Source organism: Trematosphaeria pertusa (assembly GCF_010094035.1).
Source record: "Trematosphaeria pertusa strain CBS 122368 unplaced genomic scaffold BU26scaffold_2, whole genome shotgun sequence".
In the NCBI taxonomy this organism is placed as follows: Eukaryota; Fungi; Ascomycota; class Dothideomycetes; order Pleosporales; family Trematosphaeriaceae; genus Trematosphaeria; species Trematosphaeria pertusa.
In genome coordinates, this window is record NW_022987213.1 from 1,694,198 (window position 1) to 1,716,927 (window position 22,730).

General features: G+C 53.5%; 7 protein-coding genes across 7 annotated transcripts; 2 read left to right on the forward strand and 5 right to left on the reverse strand.

Moving 5' to 3' along the window:
* The first annotated feature begins 1,423 nt into the window (after window positions 1-1,423).
* Window positions 1,424-2,642, forward strand: BU26DRAFT_140762 (uncharacterized protein). The gene has a single exon (XM_033819813.1). It carries the CDS (start codon window positions 1,679-1,681, stop codon window positions 2,324-2,326), a length of 648 nt encoding a protein of 215 aa, XP_033689575.1. The 5' UTR covers window positions 1,424-1,678; the 3' UTR covers window positions 2,327-2,642.
* Window positions 2,643-2,660: 18 nt separating this feature from the next.
* Window positions 2,661-4,976, reverse strand: BU26DRAFT_514453 (acetyl-CoA synthetase-like protein). Its single transcript, XM_033827841.1, has 2 exons — window positions 4,847-4,976; window positions 2,661-4,795 (listed from the first exon to the last, which is right to left on the reverse strand). Exons 1-2 carry the CDS (start codon window positions 4,851-4,853, stop codon window positions 2,745-2,747), a joined length of 2,058 nt encoding a protein of 685 aa, XP_033689576.1. The 5' UTR covers window positions 4,854-4,976; the 3' UTR covers window positions 2,661-2,744.
* Window position 4,977: 1 nt separating this feature from the next.
* Window positions 4,978-7,596, reverse strand: BU26DRAFT_474891 (uncharacterized protein). The gene is made up of 4 exons (XM_033825514.1): window positions 7,317-7,596; window positions 6,532-7,265; window positions 6,299-6,481; window positions 4,978-6,250 (listed from the first exon to the last, which is right to left on the reverse strand). The coding sequence occupies exons 1-4, from the start codon at window positions 7,543-7,545 to the stop codon at window positions 5,318-5,320; spliced, it is 2,079 nt and encodes a 692-aa protein (XP_033689577.1). The 5' UTR covers window positions 7,546-7,596; the 3' UTR covers window positions 4,978-5,317.
* A 966-nt stretch (window positions 7,597-8,562) lies between these two features.
* BU26DRAFT_559249 (uncharacterized protein) lies at window positions 8,563-9,111 on the reverse strand (the record flags this gene model as incomplete). The annotated part of the gene is made up of 1 exon (XM_033832678.1): window positions 8,563-9,111. One exon carries the CDS (start codon window positions 9,109-9,111, stop codon window positions 8,563-8,565), a length of 549 nt encoding a protein of 182 aa, XP_033689578.1.
* Window positions 8,963-11,228, reverse strand: BU26DRAFT_537309 (tyrosyl-tRNA synthetase-like protein). The gene is made up of 5 exons (XM_033831404.1): window positions 10,973-11,228; window positions 10,770-10,923; window positions 10,433-10,719; window positions 10,033-10,378; window positions 8,963-9,982 (listed from the first exon to the last, which is right to left on the reverse strand). The coding sequence occupies exons 1-5, from the start codon at window positions 11,206-11,208 to the stop codon at window positions 9,188-9,190; spliced, it is 1,818 nt and encodes a 605-aa protein (XP_033689579.1). The 5' UTR covers window positions 11,209-11,228; the 3' UTR covers window positions 8,963-9,187.
* Window positions 11,229-11,888: 660 nt separating this feature from the next.
* On the forward strand, window positions 11,889-14,455 carry BU26DRAFT_500301 (glycoside hydrolase family 36 protein; the record flags this gene model as incomplete). Its single annotated transcript, XM_033826489.1, has 3 exons — window positions 11,889-12,173; window positions 12,283-14,188; window positions 14,250-14,455. 3 exons carry the CDS (start codon window positions 11,889-11,891, stop codon window positions 14,453-14,455), a joined length of 2,397 nt encoding a protein of 798 aa, XP_033689580.1.
* Window positions 14,456-19,446: 4,991 nt separating this feature from the next.
* BU26DRAFT_546767 (uncharacterized protein) lies at window positions 19,447-22,542 on the reverse strand (the record flags this gene model as incomplete). Its single annotated transcript, XM_033831857.1, has 5 exons — window positions 22,272-22,542; window positions 21,656-22,222; window positions 20,856-21,146; window positions 19,520-20,770; window positions 19,447-19,481 (listed from the first exon to the last, which is right to left on the reverse strand). Exons 1-5 carry the CDS (start codon window positions 22,345-22,347, stop codon window positions 19,447-19,449), a joined length of 2,220 nt encoding a protein of 739 aa, XP_033689581.1. The 5' UTR covers window positions 22,348-22,542.
* Window positions 22,543-22,730: the final 188 nt, after the last annotated feature.

Below are 22,730 nucleotides of genomic sequence, written 5' to 3' on the forward strand. Positions count from 1 at the left end.
CTTGGGCGGGGCGTTCGAGCCGTCGTCTACTACAAACGGCTTCCGGTAGCTCAGTTAGTCCTCCTTATCCTTTAGAGGATATACTCAAAGGAGGATCGCGGTAGCGACAAAAGCTTGGGCTTCCTCGCGCTGAAGCAGGCGAGGTCGTGGAAGACCCAAATTACCTTTTCGCTTGGTTCCTCTTCATTCCTCTTCATTCCTCTTCATTCCTCTTCATTCCTCTTCATTCCTCTGTCATATCATTCTTTTTTTCCTAATTTTCACTACCATGAACGTCTACGTCTCAATCTTGAGTGTACCACATGCATCACCTCCACTGTCACTAGCCCCGATGAATTCCACCGGCCTGTGGCGGTGGACCCTTCTGAGAGTCTCTGCCTGCACGGTAAGCTCTTCTCCTGAACAAAGTCCTTCTTAAATCCGAGGATTTCTAAGTTGTGGCAAGATCCTTGAGGCAAATCTTGCGATACTGCTCCCAGCAAGTGGCTCCACTGTCAGCCTAACGCGATCTTTTCGGAGGCAAAACTCTCCCCAATGGGAGTTGTGATAGGCTATATGCGGAAAGCGTGTCAAGCTTTTGCACTGACGTGAGACGTTTGGGTCGGGACGCTAGGCTGTGTGCAACAATCCCTCCACATGGGATGCACAACTTCACACCCACTTCAAGACTGCGACCCCATCTCGAGCCTGTACAGCCTCCACTGCCGCGAGTTGCGACTCCACGGGGGTATCGATCAGGCTCTGGACCCCGCCAGCCGCAAACCTTCAGTCTCTGCTGATGTATCCAGTCTAAGGCAACACACGTTAGACGAAATGGGCCCTCCTGTAGAGCACACCGTCTGCTACTCTATGGCCGAACAGAGGGAAAACAATAGAGTTTCCTCTTTTCAGGCGATGGGTCATAGGAGCCGCATGACTTGAACGAGCGTCGTCATCAGCAACCTCCAAATGAAACCGTCGACTCTGCCACAGGGCACCTCCACGAAAAGTCGAGAACATGCCCGCGCGCAAAGGCGCATTTCGACAGGCACCGAGACAGCTCCCTGACCGATGCTCCAAATGGTCCGTCGCGGCCCTCCGAAAAAGTTGCAAATACCATCTTTTCGGCCCCCAACCAGCATTATTCATCACTGCCTTACAGTGGCGAGCACCACCCTCAGCTTGCATGACCCCTCCACCGCCATGGACACCTCCCCGCGCGCCCGTCACGAGCGAGCGCCGCCGCCCGAACTCCTGCCTGCGGCTCCTGTCAGGCACCCGAATGCGTCCATGCGGTGAGATGGTTCACGCGCGCGGAGGCGGCCGGAGCCAATAGCAGCGCCCCATGATGTGCACCAGCCACATCGCATGGCCACAGTGGCTGCGCATTGGCCGCCCACCACCACGAGCTCGGGTTCCTGCGCGTGCGAGGCGCAGGACGGAGGAATGACGATGTGGGTGGTTTTTGGAACAAGGTGGTCTCTTTGTAAGAAGGCAAGTGAAACATGGGTGTGGACAGAGTATATAGGTTCCTTGTGGTCACGACACTGGATTCCTTTCTACTCTTTCATATCCAGCTACCAGTTTGGGTCCTCTTTTCATCCTACATACTTCTACACACTCTCGTCGACTACCAGAAAGAGCCGCATACCGCTTAGGCCGACCAATCACACCACAAAAAATCACACCCCTAACCACAATGTCCTTCGTCCGCTACCACCACTCGCACTCCCGCGAGCGCAACAACGACGACGACCCTTTCTACACTGCGCGCCCCCTCGTCCGCCGCAACTCTAAGCGCCAGCGCCTCGACATCTACGACGACGATGAGTACGACGACTACCCCTACTCGTCGTCCCATCGCCCAGCCAAGCCGTCCCGCGCCCTAACCATCCGCAACCAGCCCTCCCAGCTCGAAAAATACAACGTCTGGTCCAGCCCTTCCACCTCACACGACTATTCACCCCGTCGTCGCGCCGACGACGATGAGGACGACGACGACTACGCAGGCAGCCGCTACAAATACACAGTCAAGCGGTACACCACCCGGCCCTCACACTCGGATGACGAAGACGAGCGCGAGAGGGAGTTCCGGCTCAAAGTCAAGGCGACGTTTGGTCGGCCCAAGTCGTCGCACTCCTCTTCGCACAGGGCGACGGCTTGGTCGGGCGATCTGTTCCGGCGGCGCGAGAAGTGGGAGGACGAGGACTACGAGAGCAGGGACAGGGAGCGCGGGGATGCGTTTTGGGATGAGGAGAGGGAGAGGGAGAGGACGGTGCGATATCGCCGGATTAAGAGGACGAAGACCGAGGAGTGGAAGCCATTGAGTGGGTGGAGGAGGGTGTGAGCGGGTTTCCCTTTTTGGCTTTCTCTTTCTTTCTTTTCGACTATTTTTTTTTGGGTAGGCGTGGGACGTGGAGGATAGACTGATTCACGTGGGATGGATGCCTAGACTGCTTCTTCGATGGCTTGATTTTCGGCGCTGGGGATGGGAGATCGGGGATGGCGTTCCGGTACCGAATGGGGTTTCGCTCTGCTCTGTTCGTTGGTGTTTCGTTAGGAAGGCATGTCGAAGCTAGATACCCACAGAAGCAGTAACGAATGTATGATGTGTATGAGTAGGAGAAGCAAATTCCAAGGAACCACGACGTTGATTGCTGTGATGATGATCAGAGTGTCGCCTCAACAGTATGCATTCATGGTGGTATCTTGCCTCAACGACGTTCCAGATCGTCTACCGCATCCCATCGCCTTTTTCATGCGACCTACAACTTCACAGCCCCACCCTTAATTCTCTCCAGATGCTCCCCTGTAAACCGCTCATACGTCTCCCTCCGCTCGTCTAACCAAAACAGCGCATCGCCACACCCCTCCACCCGCTCGACTTCAATCCCATCCCGCTGGAACAAATGCTTCTGCTGCTTATTCGTGCCCGTCGTATGCATCTGCCGCGTGACTCTCAACCAGACTGGGACCGCAAAGCTCGGTAGTCCGTTTCTGAGATGCTCAGCGAGCGATTTGAGCATGTGCGGATGCGGCAGCGGCAAGTCGTCCTTCGCCTTCTGCTTGAGCACGACAGCCGCACATCCCGCGCGCCCATCATGATGCGGCACGGACACGCCGTACACATTCGCTTCCTCCACAGCGTCATGCTTACCCAGGACGTCCGCGACCTCGGCTGTCGACACATTCTCCGCTTTCCAGCGAAATGTATCCCCAATGCGATCCACAAACCACCATCGGCCCTCTCTATCCCAACGTACAAGGTCCCCACTCCTGAAATACGCATCCCCCTTCGACCTTACATCTCTTAGAATCTTCTCTGTCGTCGCGCTGTCGTTGCCGAAGTAGCCCTGGAATTTCTCCTGGATGTTGGAGGGGTCGAGTTTGTAGAGGAGTTCACCAGGTTCGTTCCAGTCGGCGATTTGGCAGAGGCCGGTGGTGGGATGGCGTAACGGAGAGGGAGGTGAGGAATTAGGATCCAGTCGAACGACTGCGAGGGTGTGGCCCATAGCTAGTTCGGCGATGGTTCCGTTGCGGCCGAAGGCGCCGGCGCTGAAGGAGTTTGTGGATTTGTTGAACATGCCTGAGGGGGATTCGGTGGCGGAGTAGAATTCGTAGATGGTGTTGATGCCGAAGCGCTCTTTGAATGGCTCCCAGACGTCCGGCCGGAGGCCATTACCGAAGGCTGCTCGCACATTGTGTTTTTTGTCGAGCGGGGAGGACGGCGCAGAGAGGAGGTAGCGGCATGTCTCGCCAACGTATTGAATGATGGTAGCTTTGGATGCGCAGACTTCGGGCCAGAATGTGTGATGACTGAAGTGCTTACTGATGCAGATTGCGCTGCCGGCGTGGAGTGTTGCGCATACGCCTAGGACGGAAGCTGCTGAGTGGTAGAGCGGCATGGGTGTGTATATGACGTCCGTCTTCTTGAGTGGTATCCAACAGTAGATAAAGCGGGCACCAAGGTTGGCTTTGCCCCAGCTCATGACTGCGGCTTTGGGAAGGCCTGTGGTACCAGAGGTGTAGATGAGCATACCCATGTTGTGCTTCTTCTGGTTGCCACGTTCGGAGTTGGGCTGGCGAACCGGTTTGAGAGATAAGATGTAGTTTTCCAGCCGTTTATCGAAGAAGACGATCTCCAACGTCTGGCGCTGAGGTTCCGATGCTCTCTCTGAAGCCTTCTCTCTAGACGACGGCATCCGGCTATGTCTCTGCACATTCCTCGGAATCTGGCTCGGGTCACTCTCAAACCCATACTTCGCCTGCGTCCCCTCCGGCACTCCCGCATCGCTCGGCCTAGGCACAAACCCATGCTCCTCCATGGCCCTCTCGTCAAACTTCCGCCTTCCATTCTCATCCACCAACACCAGTCTCGCACTCGATGCCCTGATCGAATGAACCAGCGGCATCCCCGTCAAATTGTAATTGATAAACGCGGGTTTCGCACCAATACTCCACAAGCCGAACCACACCCAGATAAACACCTCCGAGTTCACAAAGTCCATTGCGATGATCTCGTCTTTCTGGACGCCCTTGCTCTTCAGCCATGTTCCGTATTTCAGGACGATTTCGTATGCTTCGGCGTAGGTCCAGCTTTCGCCGGCGTGGAGTATCCAGGGCCGGTGCCGGTTGGAGGATTGCGCGTGAGACTCGAGCGTGTAGAAGAGGTTGATGTCGTCGCGTCGCTCGTGGAGGATGCCGTTTATGCTGGCGGAGAGGAAGGAGGAGAGGAGCGAGTAGTCGTAGGTGAAGGCATGTCGGCCATTAAGGTATGCGAGGCCGGCGAGGGCTGGGAGAGCGTAGGGGAGAGCTGCTGTAGAGGTGCAGTTAGCGGGGAGCGTCCACGACAATGGAGTAGGCTTACCTTGCATGGTGGAAATGTGATATCTGGATAAAAGGCAAATAAAAGGAAGGAAATCGGGGCATCATCGAAATCTAGCAGAACAGGGGAATATAAACATGGCGTGGAGGGGTGCTCGCTGCGCGCGAGTGATGGTTCGAAGCATGACATTTGATACGAATTGGACCGAGGCAAGTACGGATGGCACATGGTCCGTGCGTCCATGCTACACCAAAGACCACCTTGAGTGCTCGCTCTCTTTTCCTCTTTCGCGCTTCCCCTCATTCTCATATCCTGGACCGATTGATCGCCGTTGAATGCTTTCAATTCACTTTCCGCAATTGGCATAGGCCCTCCGCAGCTCTACACATACGGGTACTGTACAATCTAGGAAGACTAACGCCCAGAGATGCCAATAAGAAAATGATACTGGGCTGAGGGGGACATGGTACATAAGACAGTAAGACAGCTCTAGAAATGAAGATGCCAACCTCTTCACTCTTCCAATCGCAGGTGATACGTACTCAACTGCTCCTCAGTCATGCGGTTCGGAGCCTTGACCAGGGGATCTTCTCCGCTCCCACTCTTCGGGAAGGCAATGACGTCTCTTACACTCTCTGCTTTCATCAAAACCGTCATAAGTCTGTCCCATCCCAGGGCGATACCCGCGTGTGGCGGACACCCTGAGCGCAAGACATCAAGTAGATGCCTAAAGTCCTCAATGCGCTCGGGCTTCATCTTCAGCACGTCGCGGAAGATGAATTCTTGCACCTCGGCGTTGTGGATACGGCGACTTCCACCTCCTAGTTCCACGCCGTTGACCACGATGTCGTAGTGTGCAGCAATGGCTTTTTCGGGAGCTGTGAGAAGGAGCTCCACGTCTTCTGCAGTTTTAGGCGCCGTGAACGGGTGGTGGGTCGAAGAGAGACCAGCGGCGCCACCTTGTCCGGGGTCCGTGTCGTTCGAAGGCGAAAAGAGCGGGAAATCTGTTATCCAGAGGAACTTGAACTGGTTGGGCCCTGGTGCGTTGATAAGACCTTGGGCTATGGCCGCTTTGTACAAGGCAAGACGTAAGTTTCCTAGCATGGTAGAGCCACCGGAAAAGGGTTCGTTCTTGCGCGCTTGCAGGATGAGGAGCTCGCCGTGATCGACGGCGACTTCTTGAGGGCACTCCATAGAGAAGGCATGGCCAAGTGAGCCGAGACCTTGGAGGGGCTGCGATGCATCGCCTATAAAGACCGCCGGCTGGCCGTCGGGGTTGGTGAGGTAGGGTTTTCCGTCTGGGCTGTCCAGAAAGTCGGAGATGAACTTACGCGTTGCTTTGGGGTCCTGAGAGATGGTCATCTTGAATGCGTCGACTACTGGATCCTGCAGAGGGGTGATCTTGCTTATCAGATCGTGGGGTAGGTATTCAGTGATGGAATGTAGCTGTCCGGCTTTAGTGTCTGAACTTCCGAGAGAGCAATCTAGGTTTACCTTTGGAGTAAAGCGCATATCCGGCTTGTCTGAGCCATACGAAGCCATCGCTTCTTGGTAAGTCATCCTTGGGAAGTGCGGCGGCAACCTCACGTCCAGTAGCTTGTTCCACAGCTCCATGACCAAAGCTTCAACCCCTGCCATAATCTCTTCTTCCCCGGCAAACGACATTTCCATATCGAGCTGTCACAGAAATCAGCCAATACGCCTCATCCCATATAAGAGCGTCTTACTTGTGTAAACTCAGGCTGGCGATCAGCCCTCAGATCCTCATCCCGAAAGCATCTCGCAAATTGAAAGTACTTGGTGAACCCAGACGCCATCAGAATTTGCTTGTACTGCTGCGGACTCTGCGGCAGCGCATACGCCAGGCCCTTGTTCCGTGTCGGTACCAAGAACTCTCGTGCGCCTTCTGGCGTCGATTTGAACAAAATAGGCGTCTCAACTTCTTTCCATTCTAGTATGCCCAGCTTTGTCCTTGCTCTTTGCATGGCGGTATGCCGCATAATAAGGTTGGCCCGTAAATCCCAGCTTGTGCGAAGCTGTAGGTGCCGCTGTTCAGGGCCAAACACTGTCTCCTCTTTGATAATAACATCGGAAGGAATCTCGTTCAACGGTTGTATCCATTTCAACGCAATTTCTCGCTGCTCGATGAATCTCGGACCTGGGACTGTGCTTTCTGGAGGTGGCTCCCGCTCCTTTACTGTCCCCTTGATGAGCACGGGCGTCCAGTCTCGCAGGCTGCGCAATCGCACGTGGGCTTCCGATTCCCCGACTCCGTCACTAGCGGATGAGACGAGCTGAATGCGCTTCGTTTGATTCTTGCTTCGGAGTACGGCGAAGGACAGCTTTTTGGTCACATCGCGGCGCGTCTCTAGATACCCGCACAGGGTGATCTCTTTACCGGGCGGCGCTTTGTTCAGTTCTGCTCCGAGATTATTCAATCCATTCCAAAGGGATGGGCGTGCTGGGTTAAGTCAGTTCGAGATCGTTTGAGTATTAGCTAGGGAGTATTTACTTGTCTCTTTGAATTCCTGGAGTGCTTTCTGCAGCTTCTCATCCGGCTCAATTCGGACTCCCCTGGCAGCTGAGCTGGCAAAGAAGCGCACTGCATTGCGAGCGCATGTTGTAACGCTGGGCGTGATCCCGTGATGGCGTGTTCGAACAAAACGCGATATTTCGGCGTAGGAGCTTCGCAGACACGAATTCCGGCTCGCTACGTGCTGCGAAGCATGTCTCAGGCTCATTATTGGTCCAGAATGCTCTCTTTACTCCAATTGATGAATTCGTGCCGAAATGCACCCCTAATCCAGCGTCCCGAAAACCTCGACCTATGCCAAGCCACCCGCTGACTAACGCCGTCCAAGCTCCCGCACCATTCCATAAATTCTCGCCAGCCCGCCAAACTTTTGCTCCTCATCCTTCCAGTTTAAAACAAGTAAGCCACCCGCGCCTCAAACCCCCTTCAAGTCCCCATGCTAACAGAAGTACTGCAGATGATGAAAGCCTAGTGTGCAGCAGATGAGCTGTCCTCCACTTCAGCCCTCGAACTCTCCCTTCACCGGGCTTAAGTGGTTCGGCGTGTAGTCGTGGAGGCAGCATGATATCTGCGTCCGGCACCCTCCTTGTTACATTACGGACGCTTGGACGGCATCTCTGATTACGAAACTGGCAAGGTGTCCTTGAGACAGGTCAATCAATTCGGTTGCGAACGCGGTACGATTCGGTCGGTTCGATTCGATTCGATGCGTCCCGTAGAGAAGGGAACACGGCGAGCGGACGATGTACATATTGCGATGCAACGAATACAATGAATGATGTCTTCTATCGGCCTGCTTGGGTGTTATGTTGAGGTTGACTCCGCTTTCACGACCTTGTCGGCAGGATTGTCAGGTTGGCATAGAGTGATTGAAGCATGGCCGTAGTATCTTCGAATGGTGGCGACGTACCTTTTTGGGGCCCATGGTGAGTATTCAGGATGCATTCGCCGTGATACCTTATGAGAGAGAGCAAGCACACCACCTTCTCTTTCCCAACAAGTCGGCGATAGAGCAATGTATTGACAATCAGTCCTCCTTTCCGCTCATGAAAGCAGGGATGTAAAAGCAGTGCTACACAACATTGAGCAACCACCAAGCCGTGTAAAGAAACATGAATACCAGCCTGAAGCACCTCGTATCCTCCAAACCGTTAATCGCCGACGTCCATGCTGCCACCAGGACCGGTATGCCGTCTCCCGCTCACACCGTCCCACACGACCCTCCTCACGGATCTCTCCGCAATCTCGCCCTTGCAACCCTTGCCCGGATGGGATTCATGATCCTTTCAATAAGCCTGTCAAAGCACCTCATCATCCACATGGTGTATAGCACGTTGAACCCCCAGACGGAGAGCCCATAAGCTATTTGCAACCGCCTGGTTTGGAGGGGCGTCGCAAGAGCGCCGCCAAAGAGTCCGCAGTCAACGATGACCAGAACGACCCAGCCGTGGGGTATATGAAGGCCGGCCATCCTCGACATGGTCAACTTCGGCGACCAGTTGGGTGCGCGGTGCGTGGTTGGCTTGAAGGCGTGGTTCTGGTACACCGTGTTGGGATGAACGGTGGAAGGAGCCGCGCCGAACGCTGTGCTGTCTTGAGTGGCTCGTCTTGTGGAACAGTGTGAGGAGACTGGAGCCGAGCACTGATGCGGAGGTGAAAATGCGATAGTGCTATCGAAAACGGGCCCGAAATGATTTTTCGTAATGATGAGAGCGATGTGATGGTGGTATGAGAAAGGAGAAGAGACGGATAGACGACAGTTGTTGAAGTACATCAGGAACCCGTCGGCACCTTCTGCTTACTCTATTGTACAGGTAATCGCACATGATATACAAACAAACATGTCCTTGCTAATGCCTCACTTCGGCAGTTTCGGTCCTCCGAGCCTTGAACTCCTCCCAGCCAGGGCAGGTGAGGCCCTCAGCTTCGAACTGCTCCTCTGGAACAACGCGGCAGATTTGAATCTTCGACTTCCCAGATCGTAGGACGAGCGCCTTCCAATCGATTAAATAGTGGTTGGGATCGGCAGTATTGATGGAATCCGGAATATGCTTCCATTGTAAGCCGTGTGGGTTGTCGAGAGATCCTGAGTTTGGCACGACCACATAGGCGCCTTTCTTTGAGATGAGCCGTCGGCCTTCGCTCGTAGAGGGGACCAGACCGGCAGCATGCATTACACGTGGGAAGGAGCCCGCCTGGAGAAGAGAAATAGGTAGAGTTACAACATTGTCTGCATCCTTTTTCGAGGGCTCATTCGTGACGCCGCCGATGGCTTGCGAGGTAGATGATGCGGCATAAGCCTTCTTGTACGCGAGGAGTTGCTGCTCCTTTTCGCTCAATGAGGCAGGCTCGTTACCAATGGGGATTTCCTTGTTCGAGACGTCCAATAATGTTTTCCTCAGAGCTCCAAGGGAGAACGTATTGGTGCCATCGCTGAATGCCTCCTTATGCGCTCTTTCCGCCTTTTTCGCGTCTGCCGCCCCGTGAGCAAGTTCGACAATCTCCTTGGCGAGAAGGTGCTGCGCAGCACGTTTGGATTCGTCTTGTCTATGCTGTGCCATGACCACTTCGATCTGGTCAAGAGATAGAAAAGTGAAGAGTTTTAGATAGCGGGAGACATCAGCATCAGAAGTACGTAGGAAGTACTGTCGCGCGTGGTCAGGCTACGGGTCGAGAGAAGCTTAGAGAGACTTACTTGGTATAGGTCGAAAGAGTTCAACATATGCTTATCCAACCAAATGGCATTCCCAGCACTTTTGCCGAATTTCTCGCCAGATGCCGTCGTTAGAAGGGGCGTGGTGAGGCCGAAAGTAGCCATGAAAGGGTCTTCGTCGCAGCGTTCGCTTCCTAGTCCGTGGACCTTTCGCATGTGATTTACCGCATCCATGCCGGCGCAGAGATTTCCATACTGGTCTGAGCCTCCCAACTGTACTTGGACACCTTGGTTTGAGTACATGCTCCACCAGTCATAGGCCTGGAACAGTGGGTAGCAGAACTCGGAAATCGCCATACCTTCGCCGGTCTCCATGCGCAGTTTGACGCTGCCTAATCGTCAACGTTATGGGCCCACATAGTCGGCGTAGCATGTAACTTACGAATCGCGAGCGAGCATAGCGCCTAATCTCATGCCTGACCCCAAATCTCGCATCAGCTCGACAGCGTTGAGCTTTTTTAGCCAGCTCCGATTGTTCAGAAGATCCTTCTTCCGGCTGATATGTTCAGAGAATTTGTGCTTGATTCCCAGGCACTTGACGTTAGTCCAAAGTTTGTCCAACTGCCTCTTTATGCTCTCAATGTTCATAGACTGTATATCAGCGTCTTGGCGCTTACGAGCCGTAGTCCTTCCCGATGGATCTCCGATCTGAACTGTGCCACCACCTAACTATTGAAGATTAATGTGCCGTCGATCGGATGCGGCTTCGAGTGGCTCACCAGCGTGACGGTGTAGTAGCCGTGGAGATACATCCAGTATAGCGCCATCAGGGGCAGGAGATGCCCGACGTGCATGGAGGGTGCTGTAGGGTCTACGCCGACGTATGCTCCGATCCGTTTCCGTGTCAAAAGCCAGTCGAGCGCCTGGCGACCGCTGAGAGGTGTGAGCGCTCGTCTCTTCCAATTGATGAGGCAAACCTCACCCAGCAACATCTTTGACAAAACCTCGCTCATCCAAGATATCTAACATGCTCTTTTGACTACCAGCCCCAATCCTCTGAGCTCGCTGTTCCCATTCCGCAGCTCGCGCGTTCGCATCTGCCTCTTCGCCGGCCCATTGTGTCTTCGTTCGTTGTCCGCGTAGAAGAGCGCGTTGTTTCCGGATACATCGTTGGCAAACGTACGGCCTCGGTCGCGGCAGGTGTCTGAACAGCGACATCGCTGCCCCTGGCGTTGAGATGGAGCTTCGCTGAAGCTTGAGCGGATCGGAAAGTTCGCGGGCCGACCTCTGTTCCGAGAAATTGCCAAGTGTTCGTGGGCTCTGATTGGCTGAAGCTCCCTTGTGTGTGCCAGCCCCCCGAACGCTTCTCCGCACGTCGCCGGTTCCGCTCTTTCATCGCTCCTAACGTTGACTGCAACTGACTTGTAGTGTGAGCCGTCCCAACCCATACTGAAGACATAAGACCTGCTACTTCCCGTACTATACCATTAGTCGTCCCTAGCTCTACATTTACAGTCCATTCCTCGAGTCACAATCGACCCCTAGCAGCACCTCCAATTGAGTTTTGCTTGTCCTCTCCACTACTTCCCACAGACATGTATGCCACATTCATCTGCAACCCTCCTCTCGGGCAGACTACAACAATTCCTCCCAATAAAGCGTCGGTGAGTACCTCTGAAAGTCGTCGCGCCTCTTCAGACCTCCAGGCTGACCTGCGGGGACTAGGTGAGATTCACAGTAATCATCGAGAGCTTAACGGAGAGACCCTGGGACGTCGCGCTCTGGCATAATTTCGTCGACCGCGAGGAGTGGACCAGTTCGAGTCTTAATCCCGTTCAACAGCCGCCCTCCTTGGTACGATGACCCGGAGCCATTTCCACTTTGGCTGACTGTCGAAGATGGTGGTAAAACCTAGTAATTCTAATGTGCATCGCCAATGGTATTCTGTCGAACTGCAGGGGCGTCCGAAACATGCCACCTCTATATCGTTTACTATCGCTTTCCGACGGGGCGAAGACGAGCCCTGGAAGTGGGCGAACGAGCAATTATCCACCTCGGACGGTTGCATCATCTATCAGAAGCCCGAATCCCTTCCCGAAGATCTGTCTCACTATATTGGTGCATTACCTCCGTATCTGCAAATCTCGAAGGAGAAGAGCGATACCCCAGATACATTGCTTTGGGTATGTAGTTTCTCTCTACAGTTGCCGGAACTGTCCTAGCCTCCGAAATCAACTCAACAGATTCAGCGACACATATTCAAAGCCGATACTGCTTCTAACTACCCGCTAGTCCATTGACAGTCCCGTAAATGCTGCATCCGGTAGCGTTTCAGGCTATTCGAACAACAAGCTTGGCAAGCCGACAAATTTCTCGCGATGGTTCGCTCTGGTACGATTGTGGTCGCCTTGGCTTGCGCCCAGACAAGGCAAGGACAGGTTTTGGCCTGATAAAGAGGCTATTCTCGCCGCGTTTGAACGGAAGGACGGCTTTCATCTCGTTATCCTTGCGGTCAGCGGAGTGGACGACGTATTGACTACCCTCCATCATGATGCGGAAGGCAATGTCGTGATTGACTCCCGAAATGACGGTGAGCAGGACGGAACCGCTCTTTTGATTGCCGCCGTCGGCAAGTCTCTGGAGTACGCTATTTCGGCCGCTATGTACTATGCTCGAAAGCTCGTTCTCAAGTACGAGGCATTGACTGGAGAAGCGGCTGCGGAAGAGAAGGCGCTGATGGATGATTATAACCCAGCGTGGTTGGTAAATTGGTACGATGGGCTCTCCTATTGCACCTGGAATGGGCTTGGGCAAAACCTTAACGAGCAGAAGCTGTTCGAAGCTCTGGACTCTTTGGAGAAGAACGAGATCAACGTTTCGAATTTGATCATCGATGATAATTGGCAATCACTTAACCATGAAGGCGGCGACCAGTTTCAGAATGCCTGGATGGAATTTGAGGCTACCAAAGTCGGCTTCCCGCGAGGTCTCAAGGCTGCAGTATCCGACATTCGGAGCAAGCATAAGAACATTCAGCACGTGGCTGTTTGGCATGCTCTGTTCGGCTACTGGGGTGGTATCGCGCCTGAGGGCAAAATTGCGAAGGAGTACAAGACCGTTACCGTACGCAAGAAAGACGGCGTCTCGGGAGGGTCCATGCTGGTAGTCGCTGAAGAAGACGTTGACCGCTTTTATAAGGACTTCTATCAGTTCCTGACTTCGGCCGGAGTTGACTCAGTAAAGACGGATGCCCAATTCTTTGTCGACGAGCTTGATGACGCGAATGATCGCCGGAAACTCATTCGCTCATACCAGGACGCTTGGAACATCAGCCAGCTACGCTTTTTCTCTGGAAAGGCCATCTCTTGCATGTCTCAGACGCCTCAGATCATATTCCATTCCCAGCTTCCATCAAACAAGCCCCGGATATTGCTGCGAAACTCCGACGATTTCTTCCCCGAGGTTCCGGCTTCACATCCGTGGCACATCTTCTGCAATGCGCACAATGCCATCTTCAATCAGTACTTGAACATTCTTCCGGACTGGGATATGTTCCAAACGTCACATGAATGGGCAGCATTCCACGCCGCAGCTCGCTGCGTGTCTGGTGGTCCAATATATATAACGGACGTTCCAGGCAAGCACGATGTCGACTTGATTTTCCAGATGACGGGGAACACGCCGCGAGGGGACACCGTTATTCTCCGACCCCATACAGTAGGCAAGAGTACCTCGGCCTACAACTCATACGATGACACTGTCCTCCTTAAGGTCGCTACATATGTGGGAATGGCTAGGACCGGCGTCAGCATCCTAGGCGTATTTAACTGCACGCAGCACACTATCGCAGAACTCATTGGCCTCGATCAGTTCCCTGGAGCAGAGGAGGGTAGCTACATTATCAGGAGTCACACGAGCGGACACGTCACGAAACCTACCAGTGTTGAGGAAGGCAATGCGTTCGTCCACCTCGAGTTATCCGTTCAAGGATGGGAGATCCTTTCTGCTTTCCCACTGCACCCCTTCAAGCTAGAGCGCCGGCATCCAGCTGAAGGGCCCGCAGAGATCTCCGTCGCGAATCTCGGCCTTTTGGGCAAGATGACCGGAGCTGCTGGAATCGTCAACACCGACAGCTACATCGAAAGGTCATCTGGCCGACTGAGGATCTGGACGTCACTCAAGGTTCTAGGCACTTATGGTAAGCATCTTGATGCATCTCATCACTTCAAATATGGAATATGTGACTAATAACTGCTCAGGGCTCTACGTTTCAGACCTCAAAAAGCGGTCGCTCAAGGATGACTTCATTGCCCTGATATTCGGACGTCCGATTCCCTTCCACTGCGTCAAGATCAATGATGTCTGTGACGACGTTCTCGAAATTGATACCGTAAGGGCATGGAAAGAGACCAATTCGAACGCCGGCTGGAGCAATGAGGTTGCTATCGAGGTGGTGATTCGGTAAAGGCTCTCCTCTTCAGACACTCGAATCGGGATGCATAGGGGAGCAAGTATCCATCTCTAATGTCATTTTACCTAAAAGAAGCGACTCAAACCAAAGTCTCCGTCGTTTTCCGAGTCCGCGAACTTTCCAGTTATTCATTTTAAAGGCTGAAGAATTCCAAGTCATAGTATAGCTCAACCATCCCGCGCGGTTATCTCCTGGCTATTTTCGTTGCAGCTCGAAGCTTCAGCTTTCTAACATCTCCTATCCCGGCCGAGACAATGGACTGAGATTCATCACAATATATAGAGGCAACCTGGCTTTTTTCTGCGCGTTCTCTATATAGTTCTACGCTGCCGGCCGCACCCGTCTCAAGGAGTGCGGGTGCCTGGTCACTAAGTTCTGGAGTGCGTCAGCTAGGCTATCTCATTCTCAGGGCTTCTTGGCTCAGCTTTCACTCGTTCCCCGCCGCCTCCGAAGTACCCGGTGGGGAAGTTGCGAACGTCAGTGAAAGTCTATGAGCGACTGCGCCCTCTACCCCACCGACCGCGGCGCTCATTGATTCACTCTCTTAGCGGTGCCGCTCGAGCTCTTTAAAAACCTTCGCGCGGCCAGCCCGACCTAAACTTCATTGACATTCTCAAAACACAACCCAACTATCAGCCTGCGACAGCCCATTCTACATACAGCTGCAGCTGCACATATCCCAAGCCTCGCCGACGCAATGGCAAACCCACCTCCAGTAGACTGGGCCACTGTGTTCCAGCACCCCCTCTTTCAAGGAATTGGGGGAGGTATTGCGACGACTGTCATTCTTGGCCCATGGCTCTACAACGGAGCCCCGCTACCGGGCTATGGCAAGCTGCTTGCGGGCTCGTCGGATGCTGCCCTCATCGACATCTCAGCGATCCCCTCGCCGAATAGCCCGCCATCGGACATCTTTGGCTATCCAGGCACACTCTGCATGTCGGCCATCAAGCCATCGAACTCCAAGCCGCTGCCGCGCTTCTCGCCGTTTGAGCATGGCGGCGCAACCACCTTCAAACAGGGCTTTGCGCCATTTACTTCCGCGTCCGACGCCGAGATGCCGTCTGTCTCTGGAATGCTGATCGCTCTCCTCCTCATCCTTTTCACCCTCGTTGGATGGCTGCTCTGGCAGAAATTCAAGCGCAACTGGCGACCATGCGTACCCGACAGCATTCTCCTTTCGCATGCCCTAGTCGACAACATCCGGAAGAACCGGGAAATTGAGGAGCTCAAAGACAAGAACAAGGAGGACCTCGACGCTGCGGCCCGTATCACTGCACAACGTATCAGCGAGCATACAGCTGCGTTACGAAAGGCCGATGATGACCATCAGGCGGAAGTCAACTGCCTTATGAAGGAGATGGACGAACAGGTCGCCGGCCATCTTGCCGATGTCAAGGGACTCCAAAAGCAAATACACAAGCGGACCGTGTCGATCAGGGCTAGCTGCCAGAACAAGATCACAGCGATCCAGCGCGAGAAGAATCACGAGATTCTTGTCCTCAAGCACCAGCTGGTAACGGCCAACGACAAGGAAGCAGCTCTCAAGAAGGAGTTGGGGAAGGTCCAGCAAGAACGGGACGCCGCGCAGGATTGGGTGCAGGCTAAGGACAAGGATTACCACAAGCTCGAAGCCTCATCTAAGCAGAATATCGACGAGCTACAGCGCGAGAAAGACGCAACTTTGGAGCACCTCTCGCAGAAGGACTCAGAGCTTGACACCGCCAAAGCCGATGCAAAGTCGCGCAGTGAAGAGCTAGCAAAGGTTCAGCAAGAACGGGACTGCGCTCGGCAAGAGATACATACCAAGGACTGTCGCTATCGCGAGCTCGAAGCCTCATCTGAGCAGAAGATCAAGGAGCTCCAGCAGGAGAAAGACGACGCCTCGAAGGAGCTCACCCAGAAGAATGCGGATCTTACTGCCGCCAACAACGAGGGAACGGCTCTCAGGAAACAGCTTCTCACGACTCGGCAAGAGAGGAACACCGCTCGGGAAGAGGTACGGGCTAAGGATGAAGCCTATCGCAAGCTCGAGGCATCATCGGAGCAGAAGATCGCTGAGGTCCAGAAAGAGAAGAACGAGATTTCTGCGCGAATGGAACAGGAGGCACTTCGCCTTGCTGCCTACCGCAAGCAGAACGAGGACCAACAGCGGGAACTGCGAGACAACCGGACTGCGAAGGACGAAGAGGTCGATGAGCTTCGAAGAGAGTCGGACGACGCATTCAAGAACCTCAGGCGAATGAATGAGGAGCTCACTGCTGCTGAGGCCCGGATTGAGGAGCAGCAAAAGGAATTCCAAGATTACCAGACGGCAAAGGACGATGAACTCAACAAGCTCCGCGACGAGAAGCACACCATCTTAGAGAATCTGAAGCAAAAGAATGCCGAGCTCAACGCCGAGAAAGAACATAATGAGGAACAGCTGCGAGAATTCCGCCAACGCCAGACTGCGAGGGACGAAGAGGTGAATAAGCTCCGGAGAGAGAAGCACTATGCCATGAGAAACCTCGAGAAGAAGGATGAGGAGCTCAACGCTGCTAAAGAGCAGAATGAGCAGCAGACGCTAAGTTTTCGCCAACATGTTACTCTGAGCATCGAGGGCGTCCGGAGGCTACATGACGAGATTGACGACATCCGGAAGACCCTCATGGAGAAGGGGAAGGAGCTTGCTGCCGCTGAAGAGCGGAACGAGCAAGCCATCAAGGACCTCAAGCAGAAGGACGCTGAGCTTACCGCCACTAAAATGCGGAATGAGCAAGACATCGCATGCCTGCAGCAAGAGAGGGATGTCGCGTTAGAGAATCTCAGGCAGAAGGACGCGGGGCTTACCGCTACCAAAGAGCAGGAAACAAGTGGCTGCCGGGACGTGGAGACAGCCATTCAAGAAGAGAAGAGCAATGAAACCGCCAGCCGCAAGGATGAAGACTCTACCACTATCACGAAAGCGAACGCAACCCACAACTCTTGCCTTGTGCCAATACCCATGGCGAATGCTCCCATCGAACCAATTCCAATGAAAGACGTGGAACGACCGCACAGTCCGATTGTGGTAACTAGTCCTCCGTTTCTGCCGCCAGGTGAAGTGTTATACATGTTGGATCACGGCGAGGAGGGGAAACAATGGACAAGTGACCACCAGAAGACTGAGGGAACTGCCGGTCACAAGGATGGCCAGCAGACCATTTCTATGGATAACATGACCCACGAGTCTCGCCTTGCATCAACACCTCCAGCAAATGCGCCCACCGGCCCCAGCAAAAATTCTGATGAGATCAAGCGACACCTCGTGCCTCCTTATCCGTCCGATCCTCGGCCCATGCCATCACCAAATGTCGAGAAGACGAGGACACATGTCAAGTGCTGGTGGTGCCATCAATGGTTCTGGAACAATGCCGCATTCAAGCTTGTTCACTCTCCAGACTGCAAACAGAAGTTTATAGCCGCTAAGCAAGGACATCTGATGCCTCATACATCGCCGGGAGGACAACTCCACATTCCTCTCAACTCCTCGCCGGCTCATTTCTCGGGTCCGACTACCCTCCAGCGCGGCAATAACCCGCATGCCACACCCGCACCCTGGGCGCAGAATGCTCCGCCAAACTTTACGCCTGGGCCTACGATGAACAACCCATTCGGCTACCAGCCTCCCATTTTCGGAGGCCCGGCCACCCCTCCATCGGCACATAACCCCGCTCTGCCAAACTTTGCGCCTATGAACATGACATACACCCCATACGCCTTCCATCCACCCATGGGGAGAGGCCCGACCGCTCCACCGTGGACATACAACAGCTCTCCGCCCACAAACCCCCCATATTCCGGAAGCCACCAGTACACCAACACGCCCTACTCAGGCAAGAATAGGAGGCCCACAAAGAGGCCAGGGCGTGGGATGCTGAAGAAAATCTGTCTCGGTACCATCGCCGACCTCGAAGCGCGGCAGGCCAACGGCGAAGACGTGGACGCCGAGTTGAAGGAGCGTAGGGCCGAGCTTGCCGACCTGGAGGAACAAATACGCAGGGCCGAGGAAATGAAGAAGAGTGAGGGACAGTCAGATGACGCCCCAGGCCATGGTACTCCCAGCGATAGAGGGGATGCTTTGTTCATGCCCGAGACTCCCTCACCAGCATACGGCAATGACCCGCCTAATGGTATGCCCTAGCTCCTTCTCTGCACCCGCCACTGAATAGCCTTGGGTTGTTGGGCATGTACGACACCCCACCGCCATGCCGACGAAGATACCGACGTTGAGTAGATGGGTTGGGTTTTCCTCCGCCTCAGAAAATATATGAGGGAAACAGAAATGCGGGGACTTGATCAGATTATCTTGATCGCCTCTGTAACAAACAACACGAAGAACATGAAGGAGCCGAAGAAAGATGAAAGCTGGGGACTTGAGCAAATCGAAATTGCCCGTTCCTAGTAACATGCAAGGAACTCTGGGGCCTTGGTGCCTGATGATAGAATAGAAAGTGTTTTAATGAAATTAGGCATTTGAGGTATAGAGTTGAATATATGGTACTTGCTTGAGCATTGTTCAAATATAAGCCGCAGCTATGGAATTGAGTTTTCTTTCAGAAGCCTTGCAGGAGAACTCCTTAGGAGCACGTCACTGACAACATCTGTAGCTCTAGCCCTTTCCGTCCATTAGTCCTTCCCCGCTCTCATCGCCCCTACGAGCGCCCAGTATCTCTCCCCTACCGCTCCTCATTGTTCCTGAGCCAGGCTTCTTTGACATGGGGCAGAACTCATCACCCCAGTTGCTGCAAGCTTTGTACCGATGGTGAGAAGTAGTGTCGTGCAGGGCCCACTTGCATTTGCCTTTCACTCAACGTACTTTAGGTTGCGTCTCAGTGAGAGGCATGCCTGCGGATTAGGGGCAGTAGAGCAGATGTGCCTGGTTGTGGACGCCTTTGCGTCTATGTATAGCGAACGTGAACGCAAAATACGGTGTTGAATTCCTCAGCGCAACTCAATCATACCTAGGTACACGTCTGTACTTCGCGAGGAGGATACCCTTTTCCAAATCCAGCGCAGCCCACAGATAACACTCACCGACGATCTCGTACTCGCTCTTGCCCACGCATCTTAATATGAACGGAGTTTTAGCGCCATCGATAGCAGTCACGTGGTGAATATACGCCAAGGAGCCGTGTTGTTCATCCCCAACATTGTAGCTGTAGGTACTGGTACCATTTGCAAACCCAACACTGTAGGTTCCCATAAAGATACACGCGCCGCGTTCGGATCTTATACCGCTTTGTATAAAGGAGATAAGGTCCGGCAGATTATAGTCAGGTACCTCTTCCTCCCTTACGTCCCCCAACGCACAGTCCCTGGAGGCGGTCCATTTATTTTCCTGGTCTATATCATTTTGGAAGGTTTTTCGAAAGAAACGCAAGATCCAGCGGTACTTCTCATCGTTAAGCTTGTTCGCATTTTTGAGGATAGTCCTGTAAAATTTCGCGCTTTCTGGAAGAGTGTACACGCCGAAATCAAGCAGATGAGCGCGGACCTGAAGTCTAGGCGCCATGTACGGATCGATGCCTCTTCCCCTTCGAATCTGAACAGTTGATTTTGGGTCTGAGAATCCATCGTAGAGCTGATCGAATCTTCCGTCGCGAATCGCAAGGGTGATGTCACGTCTCCACGAGCCCTGAAATTGGTCCTCAAATTGTTGAAACGGCAGCAGTTTGCTAGGGGGAAGTGGTCTCCACTCCGGGATCCAAGAAACAGTCCCAGGTTGCGTATGTGGGCCAACGCGGGAGAGTATATCCAGGTTCTGATAATGCACAATGGCAGCCACAGCCACAGTACTAAATACCCAATAAGATTCCTTAGTATAGTTGATAGAGATGAGCTTCCGAAACCTAGGCTCCACAAGGCTGAGAATTGCGTATACTTTATCCCTGGGGTCAGTGCACGAGCAGTGCCTCGTAGCGTCGAGGCAGTTGAGAAGGCTTCCCTTCAATCCGGACAAAGGCTGCAATGGGCCTGGAATCTGTCGACCTTGAGATTGGCAAATAGAATGCAAGCGCTTTAGGACTCTGGCCGAGAGCAACACGCTTGCCTCATTGACAATCAAGACAGCAGTCTTGGCTAATGCAACCTCTTGTATCACCCATACGCGACTGAAGTAACGTAGGCCCAGCAGCTGCCCGAGTTGCCTCCGTAATTTCAAGCAGGGTTCTGGGGACGGCCGTTTGCTTTTGATCCAGTCAACGCATTCTCCATAGTCAAGCCGCGGATCGTGGATACATATAAGAACCATTCTAGCTCTCATATAGATCTGATCCATAAAACCGACTTGGTGATTGCGTTCCTTGATGTTTTCCTAGTTGATCGATATCGAGTCGATCTAGACACGGTGCCGGAGGCCGGGTTTCCTCACTTGTCGAAGTGCTTGCCTCACAGGTCACCGTGACCGGTAAGATAGTGTCGTCGGTGCAATGAACGAGCCTTGATTTACGGCCGTCGCCATCCTCCGTAGCCCACGTATATGATATTGCCGCGTACTCAGGATCGTCTTCCAGATTGACGTGGACGATCTCGCATCGAATAGGGTCTGAAGATTTTCCAGGGAGAATGACAACCAGCCTGATTTCCTGCCCCAGCTCGAAGTTCAGGTTCTTGTATCTGTATTTTCGATCTTCACCGGCGCTGTCGGACTGAATTGACGATGCTGTGGTGTCCGTAGCAGGTGCCTCGAGTATTGCGACGCCGCAGGAAAGGCAACAGCGTACGCCGTCGAACTTCCTGATGTCAGGATGCCGGCAGGATGATGCCAAGTGTGGCATGTTGCTAATGGCATAAAAGGGAAGCGAACTTCCATAATAATTATGACTGAATGTGGCCGGGGCTGTGCAGCCATGCGCAAGGCAGGCATTACCCCACAAGGCTGAGGCACGTCAAAGCTTTTTGAAAGGCACCTATTCGCTGCTACGTGGTCAAATGTGATGCGTCAGTTGTACACCGCATTTCAGCAACTTCACCGATTCAAGAACTTCTGCACTCCACCGCCGGTTCTGGTCCCTGGAAATAGCCAAAGCAAGGGAGTGGCTCTTCAACCACCAATTTCGAGGTCTAATCGGGCGATAATGTAACCACACAAGAAGCGTTTCGCTCCATTCAACAGAGGTTAGATCCTAGTCTCCCTGCGTGTATACTACGTCCCTTCGCTTTCCCAAATACCTTCTCCGTCATCACTTTCCACCTCTGTCCCCGTCCACCCATCGCCATCCCAGCAACTCAATCTCCTCCGTCGCTCGATCTGCTCATCTGTCAACCCACTGTCCTCCCCAAGCTCCTTCATCCGATCCTCCCGAAACCTCTCTAATTCGTCCAAACCCCTATTTATCTGATCTCCATACTTTATCGAGCTGAAGAACTGGCTCTGCTCACCCTCCACTTCCACCCGATCCGCCTTATTGAGCTCCTCTGCGTACGAAGGCTGCGGAGGATGCGAGTCGCGGAGTGCGAAGGCTATTGCGTTTGCGGGGAAATCGGGGTGCGGGGCGGAGGTTGAGGGTTCGTAGGCGTGGTATGTGGGTGGGTGGATATCGGTATCTGTTGGTGTGTATGGGATTGGAGGGTCTTCATCGCTGGACGGTCGAGAGGAACAGTCCGCGTGCGTGCGTTGGAGCTCCTCGGCGTCGGCTGCGAGCCAGGAATGCTTTGGGAGGTCGTCTCTCGGCCCTATTCGTTTTACTGCTATGTCGGACTTGGGATTCTCAATTTCTTCGTTCTTCTTGACGTCGTCTGTGCTCATTATCAACGGTGGTTTGGACTCGAATGAGAGGAGCGCTACCTTGCAATAGGTCGATTGGCACGGTCGTCTCCGTTCTCGAGGTCTTCCTCCGCTTTCTGAAGGGTATGCACAGCATGATGGCAAAAAATTGCCAGAGTATGCTAATGAACGCCTCCAAACGTATTTGGTAGCCGGTCGCCTGTCAGCCTTGCGGGCTAACGAGTCCTACAGGTTTTGGTTTGAAGAGTGTTGCAAAGCCGCCAACACAAAATTATTCAGATCAATAAATGCTCGAGGCGAGGGGTGCTAAAAAGTTGGACGGGTATTGATAATGAAGGTGGTTGTAGTCTTAGGCAGCCAGGGTGGGGCAAAAAAGGTACGGGGTGCAGTAGCGCGAGCTAGTGTCGAGAGGTCTCGGGTAAGTTCTCCAATAACTGAAGGTGGATTTACAGGGCTGCAGGTATTTGTTCAAGACAAATTAGTGGTATCCATCACTTTTATCCCAGCGAACTTAACCCA